The 27971-nt window shown below is 44.2% G+C and overlaps 1 protein-coding gene across 1 annotated transcript in view; it reads right to left on the bottom strand.

Moving 5' to 3' along the window:
• MRPL4 (mitochondrial ribosomal protein L4) overlaps positions 1-24847 on the bottom strand; it is a 60434-nt gene extending 35587 nt beyond the window's left edge. Inside the window, exons 1-5 of the mRNA XM_086958966.1 lie at positions 24712-24847; positions 3727-3808; positions 2611-2779; positions 1821-1872; positions 612-729 (exon numbers count right to left, since the gene is read on the bottom strand). Coding sequence (XP_086815092.1) covers positions 612-729; positions 1821-1872; positions 2611-2779; positions 3727-3808; positions 24712-24759 — 469 coding nt within the window. The 5' untranslated portion in view covers positions 24760-24847. The remainder of the gene's footprint in view (positions 1-611; positions 730-1820; positions 1873-2610; positions 2780-3726; positions 3809-24711) is intronic.
• Positions 24848-27971: the final 3124 nt, after the last annotated feature.

The following is a 27971-nucleotide window of genomic DNA, read 5'->3' as shown; positions in this document are numbered from 1 at the left end:
TTATTTAGTGATTAAACAACTAAGATTGCTGGGATACAATGATAAAGAATGACCAAGCCACCCTGCGCATGCAAACCAGGAGTCACCTATCGTCTGTGGCTACAGTATTACATCATTCTGTCCATCTAACAAGGGCAATGGAGCAGAACAGAAATGGACTCATTCTGGGTCAATGCACATGGAGGCTGTGATGTCCCCAGATGTAATTCACTCTTAGCTTCTTCTGACACTCTTTAGATATTTAGATTTTTTTAATGCTCTCCCACTTGTACAATTCATCAAATACAACCTACACAACATTTAAATAGTTCTCTTGAAACGGTGTGCTTACTCAAAAAGGAACCCATAAAAGACTGATATTATATGACTGTTCTCCTTTGTAGTTTTCTGCTGGTAGTCTGCTCAGCGAGGCAAAGGCCAGAACGAACATTGTTTTCAAACTACCTGTTTACCCTCATGAACAGAGTGATACAACACGAAGGGTAGTGTTTGGATTTCCCAATATGGCTTCAGTATCTGGTGTATACGATCCAGTGCCTGCATTCTCATCAACACTCAGAGGTGCACTGTGCCAAAACACTAACTCAAGTACAGAGATCGAGCCTCCTTACCGCCTCTCCAAAGAGGGGAACGAATGCTGCCTTGACGAGCACGACCACTGCCCTTTTGTTGCCAAGGTTTCCTTCCCCCACCTCGCACCTCAGCTCTCGACTTTGTTTTCGCATGGCTCTAGAAAACAAAAAAGATATGTCTGGATAACTGCTACAGAAATTGTGAAAAAATTTCATATAGCACCTAAATCGAATACGTGCCACTGTGGATGGTGGAAATACCTGCTGTCACCCTTTGATATCAAATCAAACAGCGATGCTTATTATCACCAGGAGGAAGAAGTGAGAATGCTTGCATAAGTATATGAATTATTTTGGTTAATGGCTGCAATTTTGTTGAAGTGGCCAAAAAGTGCTCTTTCATGGTTGGATGGGACTCAGAGGAGTAACCCTGCTCAAGAACGACTTGTTTGTAAAGACGCTAAGGGGATCTTGGTTAATCAGAATCAACAGAGGGGCTTAAAAACCTGTTAAAGTGCTTAAGAGAACATGACGCAGTGGAGGGCCAGCATAAGGCAACACCGCAGAGAAACTAAGAGCCTAGCTCAGGAGAGGGGCGAAGAGGCCCTTGCTCAGAGAAGGAACACTGAAACTCCAGCAAAGAGAAGAGACTAAGATATGGGTTCAAGGCAAGGAATGGAAGGAATATCCTCAGGAGAAGGGTTAGCAGCTCTGGAACTATGGGGACTTCTTCTTAGGGAATAGGGTAGGAAACTATGACTCGGGCTAACACATCCATAGGTTTCTTGAGATTTAAAAGCATGTGGCACAGTTCTTCCATCAGCAGGGGAGCAGATTTATACAGGCAGGGAATGGCACAGCTATTAAGTTGGACAGGTGGAGACTATTCTTCCTTTTACAGGGTGAGGGCTGTTGCATCATCAGGAGGTTGAGGTGCAGTTGATCCAACAGCTGGGTCAGAGACAGTTCTAATATTACTAGGATGGATAGTGTGGGCAGCTCAGAAGTCACATACACTGAATTGTCCTGTCCCATCTTTAGCATGCTCACAAGCCCTATCGTGAATGATAAACAGTGCGAACTCTAGAATTGGAAGGATCATGCTTCTGGTCTGTGGATATTCTAATTAACCTGAAATATTTTGCTGCTGGCATCGATTATACCTCTTTATGATGAACACTGGATGAAGGAAGCAGAGCAATAATCACCATCCTGGTACCTCAATTCTATCGAACAAACACAACTTACTATTCGCTTAAAGTTTCTCTGCCACACTGCCACTTGATGAAGAACATCAATCCTGAAGAAGGGCAAAACATGGGATTAAACATCAGAAAAAAGGTTACATATAAACATCTATTTTTCCTTTAATCTTATTTATATGCCAATAGCAAAATTTAGAGCCATAGCCGGTGCAGAAAGAGCCTAGTGTCATAGGGATTCATCGTTTATACTAATTATGAATCTTGGCAACGAAGAATCAACGTGGGACAAATGTAGGGTGCTTACAGAAAACTACTAGAAAAAAGTAAATAGCTTCACTTAGATGCTGACTCCAATAGAAGTGCCGAAGTAGTCAATGCAGGAGAATGCTCTCTACAAAATGTTTACGTTGAATGCAGAAGGACTTTCTCCATTCACTTGGGTTATAAGGCTTTTTTTGCATTTGTGTTATAGCTGCAATTTCTATTACTTAGTTTCGATCGAATAGATGTTGCATTTGTATGAAGCATCTGCAACTAGATAGTTAATTAGCATCTTGAATTTTTATGATGGTGTGGCTTTCATACCACCTGCTAATATTCCATGACAGCTTGGCCCGTAGCCAGTGTCCAAATTATCTTGCCCTCTCTCAGATTACACTAGTACCAAGTCTTATTAAATATTTATGAGTGAATGTTCCGTTTGAACTTCCTCAGCCCTATGCAGCTGCATTTCAGAAAAATCATCAGAGTGAATCTGTCAAGTGAAAGGTGTGTTGTGTCCCTTTTAAGCCGTTCTGGTATCTTCAATCCTCTCAGTAAACCTACAGACTAACCTGGGCATGACAGTGAAGACATCTGGGTGGAGGTCGACCAGGCCTAAACGTTCATCCTCATAGCTCCTCAGGGACTCCAACCAGGCCTGCCCTGGCTTTAGGTGAGAAGGAACATTTATGCAGCATTTTCTGATGACTGGTAGACTTGAGCCAGCTGGAGATGGTTTCACTAACAAAACAAAAGGAACATTAATTGTAATCACATCACAAACCGCTGGTTTTCTTCACAACTTTTAAGCACTACTGCTGTTCACACCTTGTCTTGGCAATGATTAGGTTATCAAAGTTGTTTTCCCAGGACCTCAAGTCATTTTGCGCGAAGAAGCAGCGTCTTCAACAGATGGCCGGTAGGCCCTATTATAGTTGCTCATATCTAAAGCGTGCAGACACAAATGGTGGTGGAATATGTGCTTTAGCAAAAAGGTGAAATAAATACAGAAATATTAAGCAGAAAGGAAGGCTGTAAGAATGAATCTACAAGAGGGAGGCCTTCACGGGGCTTGTTCACAAATAAATGGAGAACAAAAGAGAAAATGTCATTAGAAAAATAGTACCACAAAAGCCTGGCCTTACACAAAAGAGGGAGATCCGATATGCAAAAATTCCTGTACCAGGAATGGAACCTCTTGATGGCCTGATGCACAAAGAATCGCACATCCAACAGAAGCTGTTGTCCCATACATCTTAAAAAGTATGCTGCATACATGTAGTACAGAACAGATGGCTGTTAATATTCCGAGACCAGACGTTATCTCACACAGGTATGTCAGGAAGGACATGAACTAGTATACCCTGATTCAGTGAAGCAGTCAGGTGCATACCAGCGTCACCGACAACAATCTCCTTCTTTGAACAAGCACGTAAGGCTCAATTGAAAAAGGGAAGGCTAAATTGTGGAAAACGCTGGTATGACTTCAACTGCCCCACTGAATCATGGTATACGAGTTAATGTCCTTATTGAAGGTACACTTGTGTTAAATAATGACAAGTTGTATCAGGGCTGCAACACTCTAAAATGCATGACGTTTTGAAGCACAAAGAATAAAGGACCAGCAATCATCATAAACAGAAAAACATAAATGTTCCTGGGACTACCTAATTGATTAAGCCGCTTACCAATGGAAGATGAGTCTAAAGTATCAGGAGGTATACTGAGGTTGGGTGGCAGTGTTGTTTCCGAGGACAGGGTCGACAGCAGCTGTTTACAAAATATAAACATTAAGAAATTAGTGTTTCAAATATACCCAAGTATTCAAAATTGTTTTCCATTCATCTGCTCACTTTTTATGAGGATTGTGTTTCAGCACTCTCCCAGCATATTGCACGGACATTTTTAGGGTAGGAAATACAGAAAAAGACTGCTATTGAACTAGAGGTAGTCTTTCTTTGCCAGAGCCTTCCTTGCCACCATGCAGAGAAAATATAATTAGATCAATATGACCTTACTAGAACTTCCATGATTACGCTTTCCATACCACATTCAAGTCAAGCTTCTATTTCTTATTTAAGTCCGTCAACAACAAGAAGCTAGATCTAACCTGCTCTGCAGCAGACAGAGCACCACCCTGGATGGTTAATAGATCCCAATAAAACACAGAAACACAGCCCGAAAAAAGAACAAGCAGATAAACCAATTTAGATGTTACTGCCCTAGTCAGGCAGAGCGAAAACCATGCACTGTGAAATGTGAAACAAAAATAAATCCCCATACCATCTGATCTGGGACCACTGCCTGCCTCTACACAGAAGGGGAAGTGCAAGGAACCCAACAGGGAGAAAAATACCAGAAAAAGGCTACACCAAGGATTTACAGAGAGATAGGGACAAGTATCAGAGCTATAAATTAAGGGAAGAAAGGTTTGAGAAGAAAAACTAAAGTGGAAGTTCACCAAAGGAGGAAGTAACATTTCATAATATTCTCTTTATACCAAAAACAACTTTAATCAAGTATACTTGTTGTGGATGGCAACCATTAAAAAAATATGTAAGTTGGGAGCGTGACTTGACGCGCAGCGGAGATGGCTGCTTTCTTTTGAGCTTCGTGACACTGCCGATGCGGACACTCATTTAGCATGAGAAACGGGTGATTTTTCATCGCCCTTCAGCTCCGGTGAGCGATGGAACACCCAAGGAACATCGGAGAGTGTTTAATTTCATCGTAACACTCTTTTTTGAGGCTGCGATACGAAAAGACTGTCAGAATATTTTTCAAAATGGCGACCGTCGGTGGTATTCTCCTCACAACACGACGTATGGAAGCTGCATCTCATTACTAAAGCGCCTATTTGCTATTTTGATACTCCCTGGGGTACTGTTCAATATTATTTTTATTCGACACTTCGCTGGGTCTATAAATATAGGGGAGAGACTTATCATTCTTCGGAGGTGGCTACACTCTCCTTGGCTTCATGTCATTGCCCTTATGGTCGATTCATTCCCATTTGTTACAGGGGATTTCGAATTGCCCTTCAGCCCCAGAGAACAACGAACCAGCTAAGGAGTGTCCGAAAGTGTCTTTCCCCCCCTCGAGCCACTTAATTTGAGGCTGCGACACGAAATGAGGTGTTGTGTTATTTTCCAAAATGGGGTCCGGCTGTGTAATTTTCCTCATAACACGATATGAGGATGCTGAGTCTCATCATCAAAGTTCCTAAGTATTCAATTGATGTTGCCTAAGGTAGTTTTCTGCATTATTTTCCCTTGACACAGCACTTTGTTCATTGTTATCAAGTATTGTGCAAGTATGCTTTCTTTTCACAAATTGAAGCTTTAAAATAGCGACAGTCTGAAACTTTTTCCCATACTGAACTATTCGACTGAAGAGCTATAATCTGGTCAAACATTGTCATGCCTGCTCCGTTACACCATCTTAAGGTTGTCTGGTGGCAGTTGTTACGTTCTAATCTAATGGCGGAAGGCATGGGTGTCAATACTAAATTTAAAACGCTCCAAACAGACATCTCCTACTCTGGAATCAGCAGCTAAGGGTAGTCTTGTGTCTACTTCCACTTTGGAAGCTATTTTACATAAACTCAATACTGTTCATGATATGCACAAAGTACCAAAACTAATACTGATTTGCTTCAGGTAGAGGTGGCCGCACTTCGCAATGATCTTAAATCTCTTTCAATATGGGTTTCTAACAAGGAAACCAGTATAAGTAGGGTGAAAAGTTTACAAATAAACGAACAAGCGAAGCACATCCAAAATTTGAAGCGATCCATTACTTCACTGAGGAGAGATCTCACAGAACAAGACGATAGAAATCGAAGAAGTAATCTTCGTATTTTTGGATTACCAGAGGACTGTGAAACGTATGCTCCTTCAGTGATTGATTTATTGCTTAGTTGGATCCCAAATACCTTGAATATATCTTTCAATAAAGACTTTAAGATAGAGCGAGCTCACAGGGTTCCAACCTTTAAACCAAGATCGCTGTCCTCTCCAAGGCCGCTGATCTTTGAAGCTTTGAGCCATCAACATAAAGAGCAAATTTTAGCACAGATGAGGAAAATTAAGTCGATACAATGGGAGGGTCACAGAATATCCATCTCACAAGACTTTGCCTGAGACCCGGTGATCCGCCACAAAGGCTTAAACACAAGAGAATCACTGATCCCTCAAGATTCCGGCTCATGATCAAAGGTCAACCACAGATTTTTTTATGAACCATCAGATCTTTCCACGTTCTTGGATGATCAATCTGAATCGCAGATGGACTCAGACTCTCTTCCTGGATACTTCTCGCCTCTAATGATTTGTATTTATTGACATGGTCTGTGACTAATATTTTTCATTTATCTAGTACATGTGCTGGTACCTCTCTTCTTCACCAATGGTATGATAGCTATACGTTTGCTTAATGGACAGCTTTACAGTGGTCATTTATGGTATATATAATTTGTACCTTTTCAGATCTTATTTGTGTAAACTCTATAGATAAAGCTGTAATAAGTATAGGTTGGTATTCCTGTGTTATTATTGTATTGTTCGATTTATTTTTGGATAACAGAACTATGCAATTTGTATTCAATCATACTGGGGATTACATCCCTATTAATCTGTATGATTGTATGTGTCTATTTACTCTTTGTCTTATCAACTTTTCTTCCTATAATCTCTGATATAGGTAAGTATCCTATATTTTATATTCTATTCTCTTATCTTCGTTCTACCGTTTACTCTATTTTATGCTCGACCTTTTTATTCTATTTTTTATTCTATCCCTTATCTTTCTTCAGTGCTCTGCTTTAGTGGTAATTTATTTATATGTATATACTATTTAATATTATTGATCACCATTGGATTGATAAATTATTTGATTTATATTATTATATGCACCAACTCGAAATCTATTTATTAATTTTTCGATGCTGCTCTTTTAAGTATATCTAACATGAAGTTTTATGCTATTATAGTTATGATGGTCTGCTTATAAATATTGTGTTTACCCTCTTTAGATCTTATTTATATAAACGTTATGGTCAGGTTTATAATAGCTTAGGTTGATATTTATCTGCTATTATAGTCCTGCTTTATCTGCCTATGATATGTTACCTTCTTTCATCAAATGTTCAGGTATTTTATATTTATTGAGTTTTATATTGCTTATTTTTTATTAGCAAGATATAGACAAGATAGTAATACATCTGAGTACGTTATACTTGTTTCGCCGCTCAGCTGTTTTAAGCAATACAACTAAATATGTCTATGTTGTGATATACGTAGTTGCTTCATTTGTCCCCCACTTCTGGGATTTAAACTAATATTTGATAACTTGCAATATTTTATGATATTTATTGGTTCACTTTTTAAAAGATATTTTTGCTACTCCTTTTATCCCAGTCTAATTGTTTTTGGCTATAAAATCCTTTTTAAAATTTTTCGGTACAATTTATTATATACTTGATTCTAATCTATTGTATTGTATTTCAAATGCATTTCTTATTTAAATAAGCTATAAAGATATTTGAACAAAAAAATAAGTAAGCCAGAATCAGTCAAGAGACCAGACAAAGCATCACGCTTTTGGAGGCGAGGAGGGTCTGGAAGTAAGTTACAGTCCCCAGATAAGCAAAGAGCATTCGATTAGTCAGACACAAAAAAATATTGTGAAATAGTACCAAGCAGCTGTAATCAACCTGTCATGGTAAACGCAGAAGTCTTGTATGTCAGGTACAAAGCATGTAAATTCCATAAGGGCAGGAACTTTCCTCTGAACAAGGAAGTCTGTGAAGGAGATTTCTTCTGTTCCCTTATTAGGTCGAACCTAGCGGCAGTGCGCATGCGCTGCTCACTTTGGGAGGCATTCAATAGTAGAGTATGCTGTGTAAGACTTGCCCACTCTCTGTCCATACTTTTCATTGGCTGGTGTCATTGTCCTTGGTAAATGGTGGCTTCCAATTCATTATGAGGCTTGTTAATTCTCCTTGTTACCGCCTAGTCTTCATTTGTTACCGCCCATGAGGACTCATTCTTTTACTGCGTCCTAACTCGGGAGCTTTCATTACCAGTTCAGAGAACCATTTACTTAATTAAGGGACACAGCACGCACGGGTGCCAGCTTTGGTAATGGCGGCCGCTTTCTAACCTAATTTGCATTTAATTTTCATTTTTTTAAATTTATTTCAAACTTTAATATGCCCGTTTCAGGGCTGCGTTCAGTTTATTATTATTTTTTTTTATTTAATAACCAGTGCAGCGCGTGCTTCAGGAACACCGTGCTCGGTTTATTTTATTATTTAAAAAAAAGTAATACAGAGCGCGTCGCTCGCTTCAGGGACACCGGGCTCTGGATCATTTTTTTAAAAATTGACTTTAGTCATGAGCGCTATGCCCGTTTCACGGACATCGCGCTCTACTTGTTATTGTAAATGAACCTGCCTTTTAATTTTTTATAAAAGGCATTGCCATTTACAATGCCAATAGCTCCAAAAGTTGCAGTTGCAAGACCTATTGCATTGTTAATGCTTTGTAATGTTTTACGATCATAACCTCGGGGCGCCTGCTTAGAGAGCTTGCATTTTTCAGCAAATGCTGTGCGTAAACAAACGTTCTTTTGTTGCACAGCGCCTCTTGCTAGAGCTGCCTGCTTACGCTCACCTTCTCAAAGAATCCTAGTTGGAGACGCCTGCACACAGCTCTCTCTCAACAGCCTGGGCATCATTTAAAACTGGGTGTACAGAGAGTAAAGGCAACCAGCTACTTGAAGATTACACAAAGACGAGCACTGACTGGAGTGACGGAGCCAAGTTTTGTTTCCATACACCAACTACTCAGCTGACGAGAACCGCTACCGCTTCCTCTCTGCTCTCCTACTGCAGGTAACACTGCGGACTGCTGATGTGACCGCTTCTGACTCACAAGCGGCTCCTCTATTTTCAAATTAGGTCCGTGGCAGGTTTTTCTCCATTCCTGCATAGGCTCTAGCCTTGCCTACCACAAGGGTGATAATCTCACATTTAAAAAAGCCATGTTTCCTGAGGGTTGATTCAGCTTTTACTCACAGTAAAAGCATGAAGGTCACATGCAGACGTATTTCATGCAAGATATGACTTACGCATCTCATATACGATGGAATGTTTCAATATTTGCTATACTGTTGAAATATGGTACGCATGAGTGTGTAGAACCCTTTCCCTGATTATACAACTATCGGAGGAGGAAACCTATAAATTCAGCTCAGATCAACTAACTAACAGGCATTTTGTTGCTGCTCTATAGAAGCCCGAGCTGGTGTTTGCGTGCTATTTAGTTGTGCCTGAGAACAAAATGTACTGCATTCTGGGTGTCTTGCTGCTGCTTCTCAGTGCTACTTCTTCTTCTGGGACAAGATCTGCAGACGCCGATCGGACAACTCCCTGCTTCTGCCGCTCTCATGACTGTCCCAAGCACGAGAAATACGACGTAAGGAGAGCGTCTTACTAAATGCTGATCTACTTTATTTTAACGTTATTAAACAGGTTTTTGTTTGTTTTTGTCTCAGTGTTCCCAGGCATCGTCAGGCTCTGTGTAGATTTAAGTCTCACGTGCGAGTTAAAACATGTTTTTCTTCTGTGATTTTTTTGTTTTACTTTATCTATATTTACTATTTGTGAAATCAAAATAGGTCTAATGCATTTGTTGTCGCTGTTGGAGGCTGTACTTATTTGTGGTTCAAACCAGGTCATGGTAAAGTGGATTGTTGAGAAAATAGCATGACTGTATTTCTCTAAAACATTGCTTTCTGGCGGTGTTGTTTTTCGAGTTTATTTTTGCAGAGTTTACACTCGCAGAAACGCATGGTCTACGATTGGCCTCAAATTCACGTTAGTTGCGATGATGTTTCCTATTGCTTAGATTGATTGTGGTGTTTTGCAGTTGTATATTTGCAGCTGCCTTTGGATACCACTTCGTATCCCATGCGAGGTACCGAAGTATGTAGTGTTTGTTTAGAAGGACTGTATTTGCGGTGAGGTTTATGTGGGAAGCGTTTTGGGGTTGTGCAAGAGTGACGAAAAAGATGGTCTTCTCATATATTATTCCAGAGGATCTAATTTGGAGAAAGGAATAGAGAAAGCTTGTTTCCAGTGCCTTTGTCGGTTGCCTTGAGGTACTACACAGGTCCTCTGTGAAAGAGGCTGTGTAATATCTTGGTGGGATTTCTGAGGGAGAGTAGGGGAGATAAAGAGGCTGAGGTTTTTTCAATTCATGTGAATTGAAAAAATAGGCAGGTTGTTGAGAAATTAGCGCAACATGCTAGTTTTGTAATTTTAGTTAATTTATAGCACAATGTTGTTCTGAACTGGACTCGTCCCTGCTTTTGTATCTGATACTTGAGTTTTCACTGTAATTTTGGTCTGACTCTAAACACTTTTAGATAATTGGTGACCTTGTGCTAGCACAAGAGACAACACACTCCTTCCAGAACATACAGCAAGCATTTGCAATGCAATACGTCCCACATTTATGCAAGTTTAAGCTATTGGCATTGTAAATGACAATGACTTTTATTTAGGTTTTAAAAACCAAAACATAAATAAAAGGCAATGTTATTTACAATACCAATCGCTCAAACCATGTTAATTCAAGACCTATTGCATTGCAAATGCTTGTATTTTAGGTCGAGCATGGGCAGCGCATGCGCTGCTCTGCGAGGCATGCTGTATTTAGGTATGCACTTGAAGCTCCACCCATTTTTCAATTGGCTCCTGTTACTGTCCTTTCTAAATCCTTGCTTTTGATTCCTGAATAGGTTGAGTAGTACCACCTTGTCTGCATTTGTAACCTTCCATGAGGACTGGACTTTTTACTTATGTTGTTACACGGTCTGCTTTATCTAGTTTGTGAGCACTGTTTTCTTTAATGACACAACACTGCCTCTTTAAAGCAGACTTTAGCATAGCGACCACCATCCTTTTTTGGTCTTCAGAGCGCTATGCACTTTCCGTTTTACAATGGCGGTCGCACACACCACTCGCAGGAGGTTGCTCCTGAGGAATAATGGCAGCCGCTTATTTTAATTTCTAGCGCGCCATGCTTGTCTGTATTTACAGCCGGTCTGTGATCTTCAGATCTGGTCTCTTCTTGATTCTTTCCAGTGCCAGCTAGGTTGTTGGAAGGGGGCTGGAAATGTTCTGTTATGTTCCAGGAGGTAATGGATGGGTTTCGGAAGCCAGCTTGTAAAACAGTGAGCCTCCTTGAGATAGAGATGTGTCGATGACCTGCATATGCTTTCACAGGTTACGACAAGCCGTGGAATCTTCACAGCTCACAATAGGCACAGGGGTTTCCAGACACGAGGTGCGGGGCCCCCACTCAAAGAAGCGGCTTTCATTTTCTGGTTAATGCATTTAAGTGCCGAAAAATATAAAATAAGCTACATATGAAGCTCCTTAAAATTATTTAAACAAAGAGCGCTAGGAAAAAACATGAAATTGCAAGCAGTTAAGTTGATTAAGATAAGGACTGTTACGGTAAAATGCCTATGATCATTGCCGAGCCCAATGTAAATGTCACACTGTTTGTATGCCCTACAGAAAAAAAAGCATTTGAAATAGGTCCCGCATTTGCGAGAGTTTTTAACCTATTGGCATTATGAATGGCAATGCCTTTTATTTAGGTTTTAAAAACCAAAACATTAATAAAAGTCATTGCAATTTACAATGCCAATAGCTCAAACTCTCGTAAATGCGAGATCTATTGCATTACAAATACTTTTTTTAGGGGGGTTATGCTGTAAGAACGTACTCCTCTCTCAGTTCACTCTTCCAGGCTATAGGGCAAATGGTCCTGGGACAGCATGGCTACTCACGTCATTTTCAACATGCACTGGTAAAGCCAATAGGTCTTCCCTATGCAAGAGCAATTGGCTTTGCCAATGTGTTTTAGACATGTTGTACACAAACGGGCCTGCTGTTTAGCAAGGCTAAAAGTTGGTAGCATAGAGGAGAGTTGCGTGAAAGGGCATAGAGTGGAGGATTGTGGAATGAAGAAGAATGTCATGAAGTGGTGTGGCATAAACTGTTAAAGAGTGGAGTGTTGCATCAAAGTGGAGATGAGTAGAGTGAAGTGATGTGACAGAGGGAACTGCATAAAGTGTCATGGCATAAAGTGGAGTAGTGAAGTAGAAAGTTGTAGAGAGGAATGTCAGAGTGGAGGGGCATGGAGTGGTGTAGATAGAAATGGGGTTTCAGATTGGCTAGGGTATGCACCTAAGCCAGGCAGAATACACCACTCTAGTCAGGATAAGGGGATTAAACATCTAAAATAGCCTCTGCTCACCCCCTCGGTAGCTTGGCACAAGCAGTCAGGCTTATCTCAGAGGCAGTGTGTAAAGCATTTGCAGATAACGAACAGCAATACAGTGAAAACACTATAAAAGGACATCAAACCAGTTTTAGAAAAATATCCAATATTTATCGGTGTACAACAAAACCAAAACGATAAAAATCCAACATACAGTAATCTACAATACCAATAAAGCACAAATAGACTTTATATACAGTTCATTGAAGTCAATAGCTCCATCCGGGGCTGTCACGGCGTTGTGAACAAACAAATCCAACAGTTCCTGCCTGTATAGTAGGCCAGCTACGATGTCGGGGAGACCCGTACAACAGTACATTTGGAGATGCAGGGTGTCGGACATTGCGGTGAGCTCCAGAGGAGCGGTGTCGGTTCTAGACATCGGTGCAGGAGTAATCAGGCCCTTGTAATCAAAAGTGTTCCAGGTCGAACTTCTTGAATTTGAAGTCAGGAGGGCTGGCTTTGGCAGGCATCTGGGCTGTGGTGAAGCGGAGCGGTGCACTGTGCGGTGCAGGTAGCGACTCGGTGACAGTCGTCCAGCGGCGTTGGTGAGATCGGGGCTGCGGTGTGAAGCACAGCGGTGCTCGTTGCGGTGAGGACAGGCAGCATCGTCGTCATTGCTGAAGCACTGTCGTCTGTTGACCCAAGGCTGCAGTGCGAGATGGGGCAATGCAGTGTGCAGGGTCCACAGGTTACAGTGCAGGCAGGTGCGTCGGTTGACAATCTGGAGTCGATGGAGCTGGCGTCGGTGGGCCAAGCTGCGGTGAGTCGAGTAACCTGCGCGCGGTGCCCCCAAACCGCGGTGCAGGCATCAACGCCAATGAGACCAGGGCTGCTGTGCAAAGTGGGAGGGTGCTCTGTGTTCGCCAAGAGCGGTGGCAACAGGTCACAGTGCAGGCAGAGGCGCCTGTGATGGAGTCATCGGAGATTCCAGGGCAGTGGTGTGAAGCGAGGTGGTGCGGAGTGCAGTGACCACAGGTCAAGGTGCAAGCAGCGGCTTGGTGAGGTCGGTGAGACCAGGGTTGCAGTGCAAAGTGAGCCGATGCCCTCTGCTGTGCCTTCAGGTCACAGGGCTGGCAGCAGCATCGATGACGGCATCACGTTACCTTTTTCCTTTGTGGCAGCTGAAACACCCAGTTCCAGAAGCCAGTACCGAGGAGATGTTGAAGTCTTTCATTTCCCTGAGACTTCCAACAGGAAGCAAGCTCTACATCAAGACCTTGGAGATACTTAGCATGCAGTAAGGACAGTTAAATCCTTTCCCTGCTCAAGACAGAAGCAGCAACTGAAGGCCAACACAACAAAGCCACAGCAAAGGAGCAGTACTCCTCCTGGCAGCTCTTCCAGCCCTTCTTCCTGGCAGGTTCCTTATTCCAGCAGTAATCTAAATTTTTGGGGTCAAGGCACTAATATTTATACCACATTTTCCTTTGAAGTTGGCACAAACAAAGTTCCACTGGCATACATAATCCAGTTCTGCCTGGCTCAGGCCAGGCTCACTCCTGGGGGTGGAGACAGCATTGTGGAAGACAGACCCAGTCCATTCAGGTGCAATCAACAACTCCTCGCCCTACTCTAAATGCAGCCAGGTCTATTCAGCCTGGCTATGGGTCAACCAGGGAAGTCAGGACACACCTCAATCACCCTTTGTGTCTGTTTGGTGTTAATGCACAAACCAGCCTGTCAGTCTAAACCCCAGACAGCAAATACAGAACAGGCAGAGGCACATAGATGGTTAGGCAGGAAAATACCCACTTTCTTAAAGTGGTATTTTCAAACACACAATATCAAAATCATCTTTACTAAGAGATATAGTTTTAAATCCTGGGTTCGGGCTGCCTAACTCCATTTCTCTATCTTGTCCCAAAGAAAAGTTATGCTTATGAGATATCTCAAAGCAGCTCCCATGGTATCCTATGAGACAGATAGCCTTGCAACAATGAAAAACGAAATGCACAGTATTTCACTATCAGGATATGTAACAAACACCAGTACATGTCATACCTTTCCGTCACTGCAGCCTGCCCACAAGGGTACCTTTGGACTACCTTAGGTTTGTCTATTTTTGTGAGAAGGGGGAACCTTAGGGCCTAGCAGGTGGGTGCACTTGCCAGGTCGACAGTGCAGTAGAAACTGCACACAGACACTGCAGTGGAAGGCCTGAGAACCCTTTAAAAGGCTGCTTGTGTGGGTGGCACAATCAGTACGGCAGGCCCACTAGCAGCATTTGATTTACAGGCCTTGGGCGCACACACAGTGCACTGTACTAGGGACTTAGTAGTGAATCAAATTAGCCAATTATGGAAACATCAATCCATAAACAGAAATTACATGGACAGCATATGTACTTTAGCACTGAATAGCAGTGGAAAAGTGCACAGAGTCCTAAAACCAACAAAAACAAGGTCAAAACAGGAGACCAAAAAGCAAAAAGTCTGAGGGTGAACCCGCTACGAAAGCCAAGTCTAACAGTCGCAGAGGAGTGAGTGGGGGCAGAGAGTGGCGGGGCAGAGGGTGTGCAGGGGCGTAGAGTGGATTAAAATCTACAGTTGAGTTGAGTTGAGACGACACGCAGCTTGCGGTTGCGATTAGTGGGGCTTCCGATCTCGAGGCAGCCAAGTTCCGTGAGGGACTCATATCTGTGGCCCACTGGATGAATGATAATTTCCTACAATTGAATGCTAAAAAAACCGAGGTGCTCATTGTGGGGAAACAAATTCATCTGTGGGGTGACAGCTGGTGGCCACGCGAGCTCGGTCCTACCCCTACCCCTGTCACTGAAGTCAAAAACCTCGGGGTATGGTTTGACTCCCAACTGAGCTTTTCCACTCACACTAAAAAGACCGCGGCATCTTGCTTTGGAATCTTGCGTCAGCTTCGGTCCACCTTCAAATACTTTGACGCTCCTACACGTCAACTTATTGTGCAAGCTTTGATTCTGTCTAAATTAGACTATGCCAGCTCTCTTTTTCTTGGAGTCAATCAGGCTGAGCTCTCCCGTCTCCAACGCGTCCAGAACGCTGCCGCCAGGGCTCTGGTTGGTTTGCCTAAATTTTGTTCAGCTAGGAGAACCATTTTTAATCTCCATTGGCTCCCGGTGGCACAGAGAATAAAGTTTAAATCTTTGATTTTGACATTCAAAATCCTTAAGCTTTCCTCTCCTCAGATTCTGCAGCAACTCATTTCTCCTTATGTTCCAGCTCGTTCTCTGCGGTCTTCTGTTCTCCACCTTGCCACTGTTCCCCGTTTCAAGAGATCCAGGATTGGCGGCCGCTCCTTCCGAGTCCTTGCCGCCAAACTGTGGAATTCCTTGCCCGTCCACATCCGTGCCATCGATGAGCTCCTGGCTTTTAGGAAGGCGGTTAAAACTTTTCTTTTCCCCTTAGCCCCTTAGTTCTTGTTGCCGTCGTGTTGTGTTTCCCACCTCCTGTCCGGTTTTGTTCTGCACTAGCGCCAGGACGCCCCTTTGCTGGGGCAACTGTGCGCTCAATAAATCAGGATAACATAACATAACATAACATAACATAACATAACAAATGGTGTAGAGTGGAGTTGTATAGATTAAAGTAGCGTAGAGACGAAAGAATGGCATAGAGGAGAATGGTGTGGAGTAAAGCGGAGAGGTGTAAAGTGGCCTTGAGTGGAGTGGGATAAAGTGTCATAGAGAGGCGAGGCATGGAGTGGCATAGAGTGGAGTGTCATTTAGCTAAGGGGTCTAGAGTGGAGTAAACTGTTCTAGAGTGGCGTGTCAGAGTGGAGTCATGTAGAGTCAAGTAGCGTAGAGTAAAGTGCCATAGAGTGGCGCAGTATGGAGTGGCATAGAGTGGCATAGACTGGCATAGACTGTCGTAGAATGGAGTGGCGAAGAGTGGAGTCACAGAATGGAGTGAATTAGAGTGGCCTAGAGTGGAGTGGCATATAGTGTCCTAGAGTAGAGTGGCGGAGAGTCACACAGAGTGGATAAGAGTGGAGTACCGTAGAGTAGATTGGAGTGGCATCGCGTAAAGTAAAATGTCAGAGTGGAGTGCTGTTGTGTGTTGAACAGCGGAATGGTGTAGAGTGACAGACAGTTGGACAGTTGACTGTTGCAGAGTGAAATGTCAGAGTAAAGTGTTATAGACTGGAGTGTCAGACTGGAGTGTCAGAGTGGAAGGGCATTGGGTGGAGTAAATTAGATGGAGGGGAATATTTGGAATCCAACAAATTGCTTCAGGTCTCTCAAACAGGGTTTCGCCCACAACATGGCACTGAGACCGCTCTTTTAGCGGTCACGGAGGCAGCGAGAGCCATAATGGACCAAGGTGGTAAAACAGCCATCATACTCTTGGACCTCAGTGCCGCGTTAGACACTGTGAACCATGCCACATTATTACATCGCTTGAGTGGCTTGGGAGTGTCGGGCGCGGCCCTGTTGTGGCTGACCTCCTTTTTGGAGGAACGCTTCTTCCAGGTATTTGAGGGCGAGGTGACATCATCAAAACATCTTCTCAGCTGTGGGGTTCCTCAGGGCTCCTCCCTGAGCCCCACGCTGTTTAATGTTTATATGCAGCCTCTGGAGAAGATCGTTCTCCCCTTTGGTGTGCGGATTGTCACCTACGCTGACGACACTCAACTCGTGGTCTCTTTGGACCACGAGGGGGGTTCGTCGAACACTTTGGGTCCATGTCTGGAGGCTGTAGCTGGGTGGATGCAACTCTCCCACCTCAAGCTCAATGGGGAGAAGACCGAGATCATGGTGCTTGGTAACTCCTCCCCTACCTCCTTCCTGGATGATTGGCCTCTGTGTCTCGGTACTCCCCCCCCTCCTAAAGAGCAGATAAAGAGTCTGGGAGTCTGGTTGGACAGAGCGCTAGACTTCTCGTCCCAAGCTACTATCACTGCCTCGGTATGCATAGGGCTAATGAAAATGCTCCGGAAAGTGCTCCCTCTGCTCCCATTCCAGGCGAGGAGGGTCATGGTCCAGGCCCTCATTCTCTCCCGCCTGGACTACGGAAATGTTTTATATCTTGGGGCCCCGGCAACAGTGACAAAAAAACTTCAGGTCACTCAAAACTGCGCCGCCCGCCTACTGTTTAATATCCCTCGCTGGCAGTCAGCGAGAACCGCCCTAAAGGAGCTTCACTGGCTTCCAGTAGCCTCAAGATCACTATTCAAGGCCATGTGCATCCTGCACAAATCCCTTCATCAAACTGGCCCGGCAGTACTGTACCCTCTAATACCGCCGTATGTGCCGCTTAGAACCCTACGTTCAGCTTCACTGCACCTGGCAACCAAAGTAAAAATCAAGAGAGCCCGATGGGGCGGCCGCTCTTTCACCTACTCAGCGGCGAAGGCATGGAACTCCCTACCCCTGTCCCTCAGGAAAAACAGCAACCTGATGTCATTTAGGAGAGAATTGAAAACCCATCTGTTCTCAAAAGCGCATTAATCTTTCCCTGCAGTTGCACACAGAATTCAGTCCCTAGCGCTGCGAGGCCTTCGGGTGGTTATGCGCTATATAAATGGAATTTTCAATTCAATTCAATTCAAAGAGTTGTGGAGTAGTGTGGTTGCAAACTACCATTACAAACAACTCAATTTCAAATGTAATGACCATTACATTTGCACTTACATTTTTACTGATAAACGTATACAGTACATAAACGATAATGTGTGGAAATGGCATCACCTAGTGGATTCATTTATTTTGATCATATTAAAACATATGTTTCCACCACACTTCAGTATTACAAAAAAATTGCTTCATTTGTGCTTCCCTAATTCAGATATTCCTATTTGCAGTCCATTTATAGACATTTAAATGTTGGTGTGTGCAAAAAAACAAAAACTTTCCTTTCCAATCCCCAGTATCCAAGCAAGATTGTCAAATAAATCCTCTCTTTTTCAAGTCAGTGAAAGAAAATTAACAAGCATTAGAATTGCAATAGGTCTCGCAGCATTAGAGTTAGTGCTTTTAGAATTGTTTATGGGTTTTTTTGTAAATCTTTAGCATGAGGTTGAGGGTGAGTGAGGGTGAGTGAGGGTGAGGGGTTGAGGGTGAGTGAGGGTGAGGCTGAGGTGTTGAGGGTGAGGGTGAGTGAGGGTGAGTGAGGGGTTGAGGGTGAGGGGTTGAGGGTGAGGGGTTGAGGGTGAGTGAGGGTGAGTGAGGGTGAGTGAGGGTGAGTGAGGGTGAGTGAGGGTGAGGGGGTGAGTGAGGGTGAGTGAGGGTGAGTGAGGGTGAGTGAGGGTGAGGTTTGAGGGGGAGTGTTCGAGGTTGAGGGTGAGGGGGTGAGGGGTTGAGGGTGAGTGAGGGTGAGGTGTTGAGGGTGAGTGAGGGTGAGTTTTTGAGGGTGAGTGAGGGTGAGTTTTTGAGGGTGGGTGAGGGTGAGGCTGAGGGGTTGAGGGTGAGTGAGGGTGATTGAGGGGTTGGGGTTGAGGGTGAGTGAGGGTGAGTGAGTGAGGGTGAGTGAGGGTGAGTGAGTGAGGGTGAGTGAGTGAGGGTGAGTGAGTGAGGGTGAGTGAGTGAGGGTGAGTGAGTGAGGGTGAGTGAGTGAGGGTGAGTGAGTGAGGGTGAGTGAGTGAGGGTGAGTGAGTGAGGGTGAGTGAGTGAGGGTGAGTGAGGGTGAGTGAGGGTGAGTGAGGGTGAGTGAGGGTGAGTGAGGGTGAGTGAGGGTGAGTGAGGGTGAGTGAGGGTGAGTGAGGGTGAGTGAGGGTGAGTGAGTGAGGGTGAGGGGGTGAGGGGTTGGGGGTGGGTGAGGGTGAGGGGTTGAGGGTGAGTGAGGGTGAGGTGTGCAGTTGTTTTCAGCACTTTAACAGACACCGCATCAAAAAAGGGTAGACTTTTAACAGAGAGGCTAACTGGTACCAAATTTACCTCATTTTGATGTAAACGATACGTAGATAAAACCAAGCATTCCTGTTCAAATGATTCCAAATAGTTGCCCTCCGACGCAGAAGCATGTAAGGCAGTAGATGAATGACAGGTGGGATGAACCAGAGGAGGACTCTTGAGCTGGGGTGGGGGAGAGGGTGGAACATGGGACAATGACTGTCAGAGGCTAAGCCTGAAATCTCGAGAGGAGTTGGGAAAACGTGTTTTGTGAACAAAGTGCATGGATTAGCATTTATGGCCAGAAGTAGTGATCACATAATGCTCCACTTGAACGAAAGGCTGCCCTGGTAATCGGCAGCAGCTATGGCCTATAATACACTGGCAACTCTACCTTTAAGAGCACAAGATACAAAGCATTCGCTAAGCTAATAGGTCTAACCTTGGAGACCAATTGGCTTTGTCAATGGATTTTAGCCAGGCTGAACGGCACCATGAAATGTGCAGCATGGCTAAATAAAAAAAAATACCTTGATGTGACCAGTTGCATCATTTAGTTGCTGTGCCCGCACACTTGCATGCCTACAAAATGACGCAGATAGTTTCAGGTTTTTTTTTCCGTTGTTCTTTTTATTACTGATCCGAGCTGGATCAACAAGTTAAAAGAAAATACGTATGCAAGTGTTTTGTGATTTTTTGAAGTGCAGGTGGCGGGAGCTGGTGTGGCAACACAGAGTGCAGGTGAGGGGAAGCAATGGGGGGTGGGCAAGAGAAGCAACAAGTGACAACAAAGGAGGGCAAGGTGGGGAAGCAACATGAAGGGCCGGGTGACAAACACAGAAAGCCGTGGTGGGAAAGAGAAGCAGGGGGCAAGTAAGCAATGTGGAGTAGATGGGGGAGAAGCACACGAGCAAAAGCTCAACGGGGAGGACACAAGAGTGTGTGCAAAAACATGGAGGCGGGGCAGGGAGAAGCACACAGGTAACAGATAACTACAAAGACTGCAGAGGGATAGAGGTACATGACGGAGACAGGTGGAAAACACGTACACTCTCATGGAGTGCTCAACCAAAAAGAAAAAAATAGTGCTTGAAAAGCAATTGGGGTGGGGGCAAAAAATCCAATCAAAAGAGATGGTAAAGAGACTTGGCTTCATGAGAGGGACAAAGACACAAATGACAAGCTGGGACACAAAGACGCTGAAAAACGAGGGTGACAGGAATGCCAACAAGTGGTAACCAACGGGCAGGCTTCAATCCGATATGTATTTTCATAGCAAACCAACAATAAGTCTTTTGCAACCAGAAAGCTACGATGTCTGGCAGGCACGACCAAAAACCGGAATATGATTGGAAAAAAAAAAAAATAAATAAGTCTGTAACAAATGCAATACCGGTTGCTCATTTGCAACGGGCCATGGGGAAACTGGTCGGGTTTCGACATTCAAGGTGCTTAGGAAAAGAGCAGCCAGGGAACATAGAACCATCTCAATTCTTTCGCGCTCACAAACAGGCAGAGAAACACACGCAGAACCGGAGCTTGGCCCGTCTCAGCATTTATCACACAACTGCAGCAAACGGTATCAACTTCTTGTCATAGACGGAATAACAGAGAGTTACCAGAAGCCAGAAGGTACACATGATTGGTGGAAATGTTGGAGCCCGTTTCGGCCGCCGTCCTCGGATGGAGTACCGCGAGCTAGTGGGATCTCCGTCTGTCCTTCTCCAAATAGACACGGAAGCGGAGAAGGACACAGAGAGAAGGCAGGTGGTGACGGAGGAAAGCGCCAGGGTGGACAAGAGGAATGGAACGAGATGGGGCACACGGAAGAGGAGAGGGAGAAGATTAGCGGGAAAAAGAAAGGGGCAGAGTATTAAACACTGAAAGTAGCAAGAGAAAGAGGAAGGAAGGGCAAAGAAAACAAGTAGTGAGGGGGCGGAGCTGGGGGAGGGTGCGAGAGAGTAGGCAAGGCTAGCGGCAGGCAGGGGAGGAGAGGAGGAGGGGGGAGGTGGGGGAGGGCGGGTTTGGAATGACGAGCTCGCGAGGCGGTGTTGGCGGGGAGGGGGCGGAGCGGGGGAGAGGGTGTGTGTGAAACGAGACGGAGGGGAGAGAGGGGAGGGGGAGGAGAAAGAGAAATGCGACACGGCGGGAGGGGGCGGAGCGGGGGAGAGGGTGTGTGTGTGTTGTTAGGAGACGGACGTGCACGCGCACGCGCTTTTAAGGTCAATGCGCATGCGCATAAGCTCAATGCGCAATCGCATTGACCTTAAAAGTCACGGGCACTGCAAGGAATCGCCACGATTCCTTGCAAGTTAGATAAAGAGTCGATGAGCCCCTATAGTCTCGCTTGCTCGATGCGCATGCGCATCGACAGGCGAGACCTAAAAACCAAGCTCTCTCAAAAGACAGAGCCTGTTATTTGACCGGTCTTTGAGTGCCCAGCAAATGTGGCAAGATAAGAACATAATTTAAAGTCCTGTTTACGGAAAGCGAGCACTTGTGGAAGAACACAGGGAGCAAAGGTAACTAGGCTATAGTCCAAAGGAGGGACAAGAAATGATGGACAGCCTGAAACAAATAAAGTCCACAAACAGAAAGCAAGCAAATGTTAATTACATTCCACAACGCCAATGGTAAGCACTGGATAGAATACATTCCAAGGGAAGATTTCAGAAGACCCCAAGAATTATTTTCGTAACCAGACAGCTGCACTGTCTGGTATGTTTCGACCTCAAAAACGTAGGACATTTTGGGGATTCTTTTTGAGAGCCTCAGCAATGGTTTACTGCATGTTAGAAATTGCAATGAAACCAACTTTTATCCTTTGTCCAAAATCCATTATGATTATTATAGCAAAAGATTAATCAACAAATATTACAGCTAAATCCTGGCAAAAGAGTGCTTGAGGCCTAGGAATCGGAAAGGCTCTTATCATGATTATACAGTAAAAGGGTGTCAAAAGGCTTTTTGAAAACATGTGTGATTTAATCCCATCTCAAGCAGTGGTTAACTTGTAACATAATATGCCGGTGCCCAAAGCACTGCTCAAAAGAGAGCGGTCTGTGCTATTAAATTTTCCCATGCCTAATACCAAGGCTACATATTCCAGAATCCACCAAAGGCCTCTTTAATCCACTGCAAGATGTTGCCTTCTTATTTATCTCACGATTGTAGGCTCTGGCTTTCTACCTTGGTGACGGTTTGTACATCTTCTTTTCCTTCTTCATCCTCATTTATGTGTTTTTCACTGTATTGCTCTCAGGAAATGTCTGATGAGAAAAAATAAGTGCTGGTGGGCCTCACCACCCCCAAAAATGAGGGCTGGTGGACCCCACGGCAAACTACTGGATCAAATTGAGCACCGAATTCTCTAGTAAATAAAACATGCTCTTTATTCTCCTCCTTGAGTGTCACAACAATCAAGAAATGTAAGTGGAATCCCAGATAAACAGTCAGGAGTTCCATTATGCACTTTCGTAGTGCATGTGAACTACTTGCACATCCTTGAACTACAAACTCCTCTTACAAAAGAATTTTGGATTAAGGCCTAACCTGTTTACAAAAAGAAGGCAGACATACCAGTTTACCCAGTGCAGTGGTATGACAAAATGTTGCTTCGTGCAGCAAACGGCAACATGGTTAAGAGCCTTTATCGCACTGTGAGCTGTAAACCCTTGCAGAGAAAAGGTTACCAGCTGAGGCATGCACGGTCTGCACAGCTGGACCACAGTCATCAGGATATGTGGGGTGGCTCCAGATGATGCCATTCTTGCGGGAGTGGAGAGGTTCAAAGGGCTGTGTGACTCCTTGGGCAGTGCAGGGGTGCAAAGACCCTGTCTCCATGATCCAGCCCCCTGTAAGATCACATGGGGAACATTATACTACAGTTGGCAGGTAAGTAAAGAAGTATATGCAGTTTGCATAGACAAAGGGTACCCCCGGGCAAGATTCCCGAATTTTGCTTATACAATCCCCCCAAAAATAGTGCAAACTGCAATATGTAAAGGGAAGTGGGTACTAGTTTATGGTGACCGGACGTCCCGGATTTCCTCGGACAGTCCTGGTTTTCAAAGGACTGTCCAGGTGTCCTGGCGCTTTCCTTAATTTAAATACATGTCCCGTTTTTTGGGACAAGGTCAATTCATCCTGCAAACTTGAATTACTCTTGTTCAGGCAGCACAGGAACAAATCGGCTACATGCATTCTGCAGCAGTAGTGGGAAGACAGAGTGGGGCTCAGGTTAGAGGTTCTGCCACAGCTGATGTGATATATATATCCTACTTTTATGTCTGGCTTGTCCCGTTTTTTTCTTCTTATAAGCTAGCCACCCTATACCAGTTATATGGCAAACTGACTCCACCGTACACATGGACAACAAGCACGTAAAACAGTCAATCCTGTATTAATGTTGGCCAGTCAGTACTCAAGCATGTCACATCACAAACCAGGTGCAAAGCAGAAGGTGATGGAGAACCCTCCTGCAACATAAAACCAGACGTTTCGTACATATTTGGTACCACACCAAAAGCAGCTAGGATATTAAAAATGCAGGAAATGCCATACCTCAAAAATGTTTAAACATTTACAAAATAGCACAGAATTCAAAATAAATATATGCAGTAGTAAAGACAGCTGTATATTAAAACATCCAAATAAAATGGTATAAAATCTATGTCTCGTTAACAAAACGGGTTGAGGAAACATCATTCGTAGAAGCCTGAATAAAAACCTAGTAAAGCAGCGCAAAGTAATGTCGACATGATGACTTCAAACCAGGATGAACAGAAAGATATTACAGATTGCGATTACATTAATGTCAAAATCGTGAAATGTAAACGTTTGGGAGAGGGGAAATAAAAGCACATCTTAAAACACAAATTACAGTAAGCAATCGTACTTTTTATACATTCAATTTACAAACACTTGTGTAAGTCTTCAAATTTGACACAATAAATATCTCTATAAACTATGAAATGATTTTAGTGTTTACTTTAATCTAATCTTGCGTTGTTCGCTTTAATGATTTTAAAGGACGTTTTATGAAAAGGTGCGCATTTTTTATTCTCCTGAAGTTTGATTCTTAGTAATTATCCCAATAAAATATATGGAACACAGACAAAATAAGCATGGACGTCATTTCACCAAAGAGGTTGCGGAAGTAACATCATGATGCACGCTTGGACCACTGAAGACAAGGGGGTGAACTCTTTTCTCACCCTTAGAGAATCAGCAGTCACCTGTTTCCTTCTGGGGGTAAGAAGTAACGGAGGAGCTATTAAAACTATTATTTTATATTCATGCCTTCATGTTCACTGGGGCTTTGTTTACCAACACGCAAGCCACGGGTGTCACAACTGGCTACTGTTAACAGACGTCCGTGAAAATAATTCAGATAAGTCTCGAGCATTATAACTAATGGCAATGTTATACGGTTCACATTAAATGCCTTGTTCGACCAATACTATCGTTTTCTCTCCTCCCACTTCTATGCACTACTTGTCCCTTACCCGACATCCCTGTCTGCAGACCCCCACTAGGCTCCTCAGCCCAATCATCCTCCCTTAGGATGGAGAAGGTCAGCTTGAGTTTCCCTCTGCCATGTTTCGTGCAGCACTCAGGCGCGTTGATATGACGTCAACCCTGAGTCAAAGGCGGATCACGAAACCCAGGAAGACGATAATAAACTGAACGGCCATCTTGGAATGTCTCGCATCCTTTCAAATCAAGCAACTGTTCACCGAACAACCACGCCACAAGCTAGAAATCTTTAATCTAAATAAAATACATCGCACCGATTAGAGATTTTTATAAGCGACATTTATACTTTTAGTTGATATGTTCAAAGAGAAAAATAGTATTGTCAAAAAAGTCGACCGCTGCTTTTATATTTTGTTTTTCTGATAAAAAAAAAAGTATGTTAATCCAGACGAACCCTTTGATAATAAGCTTGTTGGCTGCCGAGTCAAAGCGAAACTGGTGGTAGCCTTCTTGAACTTAAAATGCGTGTGTTCTCTTATATGTTTGGCTTTTATAAGTCTGGACCCCTCTGTCATGCTATGTTATACACTTATGTATGTAAAGCGCTCTGATACCCCCAGGGTCTAGCTAGTGCTATATAAAACATATAAAATAAATAAATAAAAAGTCTCTGGACATAATGTACAGCAGCCCTATTAATGTCAGAAGGAACATAGATTCAGTGCCTGGTCAGGAGTAATTCAAAATTTGCAAACATTTGTGACAAGAATTTTCAATTCTATTAAGGACTAGGAGGCGAGCATTATGCTTTCTCATTTCTTTAATGAAATGCTCAGCAGCCAATAAAACAAAAACTACAAATCCCATGAACACTTGGGAATGACCATAGAGATTACACTATATAAGGTCCAAACACTAGTCCTTCTTCCTCTTTCTTTGGGGAAACGGTTCAACATCGAAAAACAATCCCAGGTAGAGCAACAACAACAGTTCCAAGCACGCTGCAGAAATCCAAAGGATCCTGTAGCAGATGATGGAGGAATCCTGGGCCCGAGAAGTAGGAGACATAGGAGACTCTCGAGGAAGATCAACCACATCATTTCTGATCTGAACCTGAAAAAGATACAGAGCCGTAATATCCAAATAATGGAGAAAAAATCAAAGCAAGTCAGGGGGGGAAAGAACAAGGAAATATAGATCTGCAACAATATGCAAATATAATACAGTACATAACAATGCAACATGGTCATAATAAGGGTGGGATAATCCTCGCCTCCTAGTCCTTAATAGAATTGAAAATTCTTGTCACAAATGTTTGCAAATTTTGAATTCTATGTCAGGACAGGAGGCTCCGATTATGCTTGTTCAAAGCTCGTCCACCACAACAGAAGCAAAACTAACAATTGGTTTATAATAAAACTGTTTGAAAACAGAGTCTGAAGACCAGTCTGCAGCTCTCATAATGTCAAATAAAGTAACACCCATGGAATAAGCTTTTGAGGCCATTGCCCCTCTAGCAGAATGTGCCCCAAACACAGAAACATCAATGCCCGCCTCAGACATGAGCCAGCGCACCCAGCGAGCCAGAGTAGCCGGTGCAACAGGACGGAAAGGCTTCTGCAAGGCGATCAACAACTGACCTTGCATGTCCGCACGCAAAGAAGCGGTACTCACCTCATAATCCTTCAAACACTGGACAGCACAAAGATTGGGATGATCAGGAAAAGAAGGATATGTTATGGAGGAAGTGTTGGATTTAGTCCTCCTAGAGAGAGTGAAAGTAACACCCTCAGGGGTGAAACTGCGACCCGCAAGGTCTAAAGCGCGAATATCCGAAACACGCTTGCAAGAAACCAGACACAGTAACATGGTCAGTTTTGCAGACAACTGTTTACGGGACAACAAAGGATTAGAAGGCCAAGCCTCCAAAAACCTCAGGACAACCGAAACATCCCACAAAGACACATATTTCGGTGTGGGGGGTTTCGCAAGACGAATCCCTTTAAGCAGTTTGGAAAGCAAATGATGTTCACCAACAGGTTTACCATCAATGTGGACATGGCCTGCAGAAATAGCAGAACGAAAACTATTAACGGTCCAATAAGCCAGACCGGAAGTGGCCAAGGAAGTCAAAAAATTAATGATTAGACTGACATCCGCTGAAACGGGATCAACTTCCCGTTGAACACACCAATCACACCAGCGTTTCCAAGCTCCTCGATACCGCTTGTGGGTATTGGGAGACCAGGCGTTACTAATGAATTTGGCAGCGTCGCTAGAAATGCCTGGGATTGACCAACGATCCCCGAGATTCGCCATGCCAGCAACTGGAGAGTGCCGGAAAGAATGAGGGGATGCGGGTCTCCGAGAGGATCCTGCAACCGATTCCACTTCAGGGGAAGAAGGAGGGGAGGTGCGCAACACATCTCCAGGAGAACAGGGAACCACGCTTGAGCCTTCCACAAGGGAGCAATCAGAATCAGCTCCGCTCGAAACCGCTTGGTGTAAGCAAGCACTCTGGGAAGCATCATAAACGGGGGAAACGCGTAACAAAGAGTCGATGGCCACTGTTGGAGAAAAGCGTCTGTGGCCAGAGCTAAGGGATCCGGTCTCCTGCTGTAAAACTGGGGAAGTTGCGCGTTGAGGCGAGAGGCAAACAGATCCAGGTGACACTGGCCCCACTGCCGAAGAATGGCACGGAAGACTCGAGGATGAAGTCTTCAGTCGCTGAAATCCCGAAGATGTCGGGAGTGCCAATCCGCAACCTGATTGTTGCGGCCCGGAAGATACTCTGCAATAACCGTGAACTTCCGGTGTAGGCAAAAATGCCAAAAATCCTTGGCGATCTCCGCTAATATCTTGGACCGAGTCCCGCCCAGCTTGTTGACATAGCGGACTGCGGACACGTTGTCCATTCGGAGAAGAATGCAACAACTCGTCTGTAGGGGGGAAAAACACCGTATCGCAAAGGAACCCGCCAGGAGTTCCAGACAATTTATGTGGAGAGACAACTCCTGGGAAGACCAACGACCCCCTGTCGAGACAGACCCGCAACGGGCTCCCCAACCCCACTGACTGGCATCCGATTCGATCACCAGTTCCAGAGATGAACCGAACAGGGCTCGACCGTTCCAGGCCTCCATGTGGTCCAGCCACCATTGCATCTCCCCCCGCACTTCCTCCGAAAGAGGAACTTGATCCGAATAGCGGAGGCCTTTCCGGAGATGCTGAATCTTCAGGCGTTGCATCGCCCTGTAATGTAGAGGACCCGGAAAGATTGCCTGAATGG

This window comes from Lissotriton vulgaris, chromosome 1_1, assembly GCF_964263255.1.
Source record: "Lissotriton vulgaris chromosome 1_1, aLisVul1.2, whole genome shotgun sequence".
In the NCBI taxonomy this organism is placed as follows: Eukaryota; Metazoa; Chordata; class Amphibia; order Caudata; family Salamandridae; genus Lissotriton; species Lissotriton vulgaris.
Note: the sequence above shows the minus strand (reverse complement) of the source record. Positions and strands in the feature narration are given on the sequence as shown.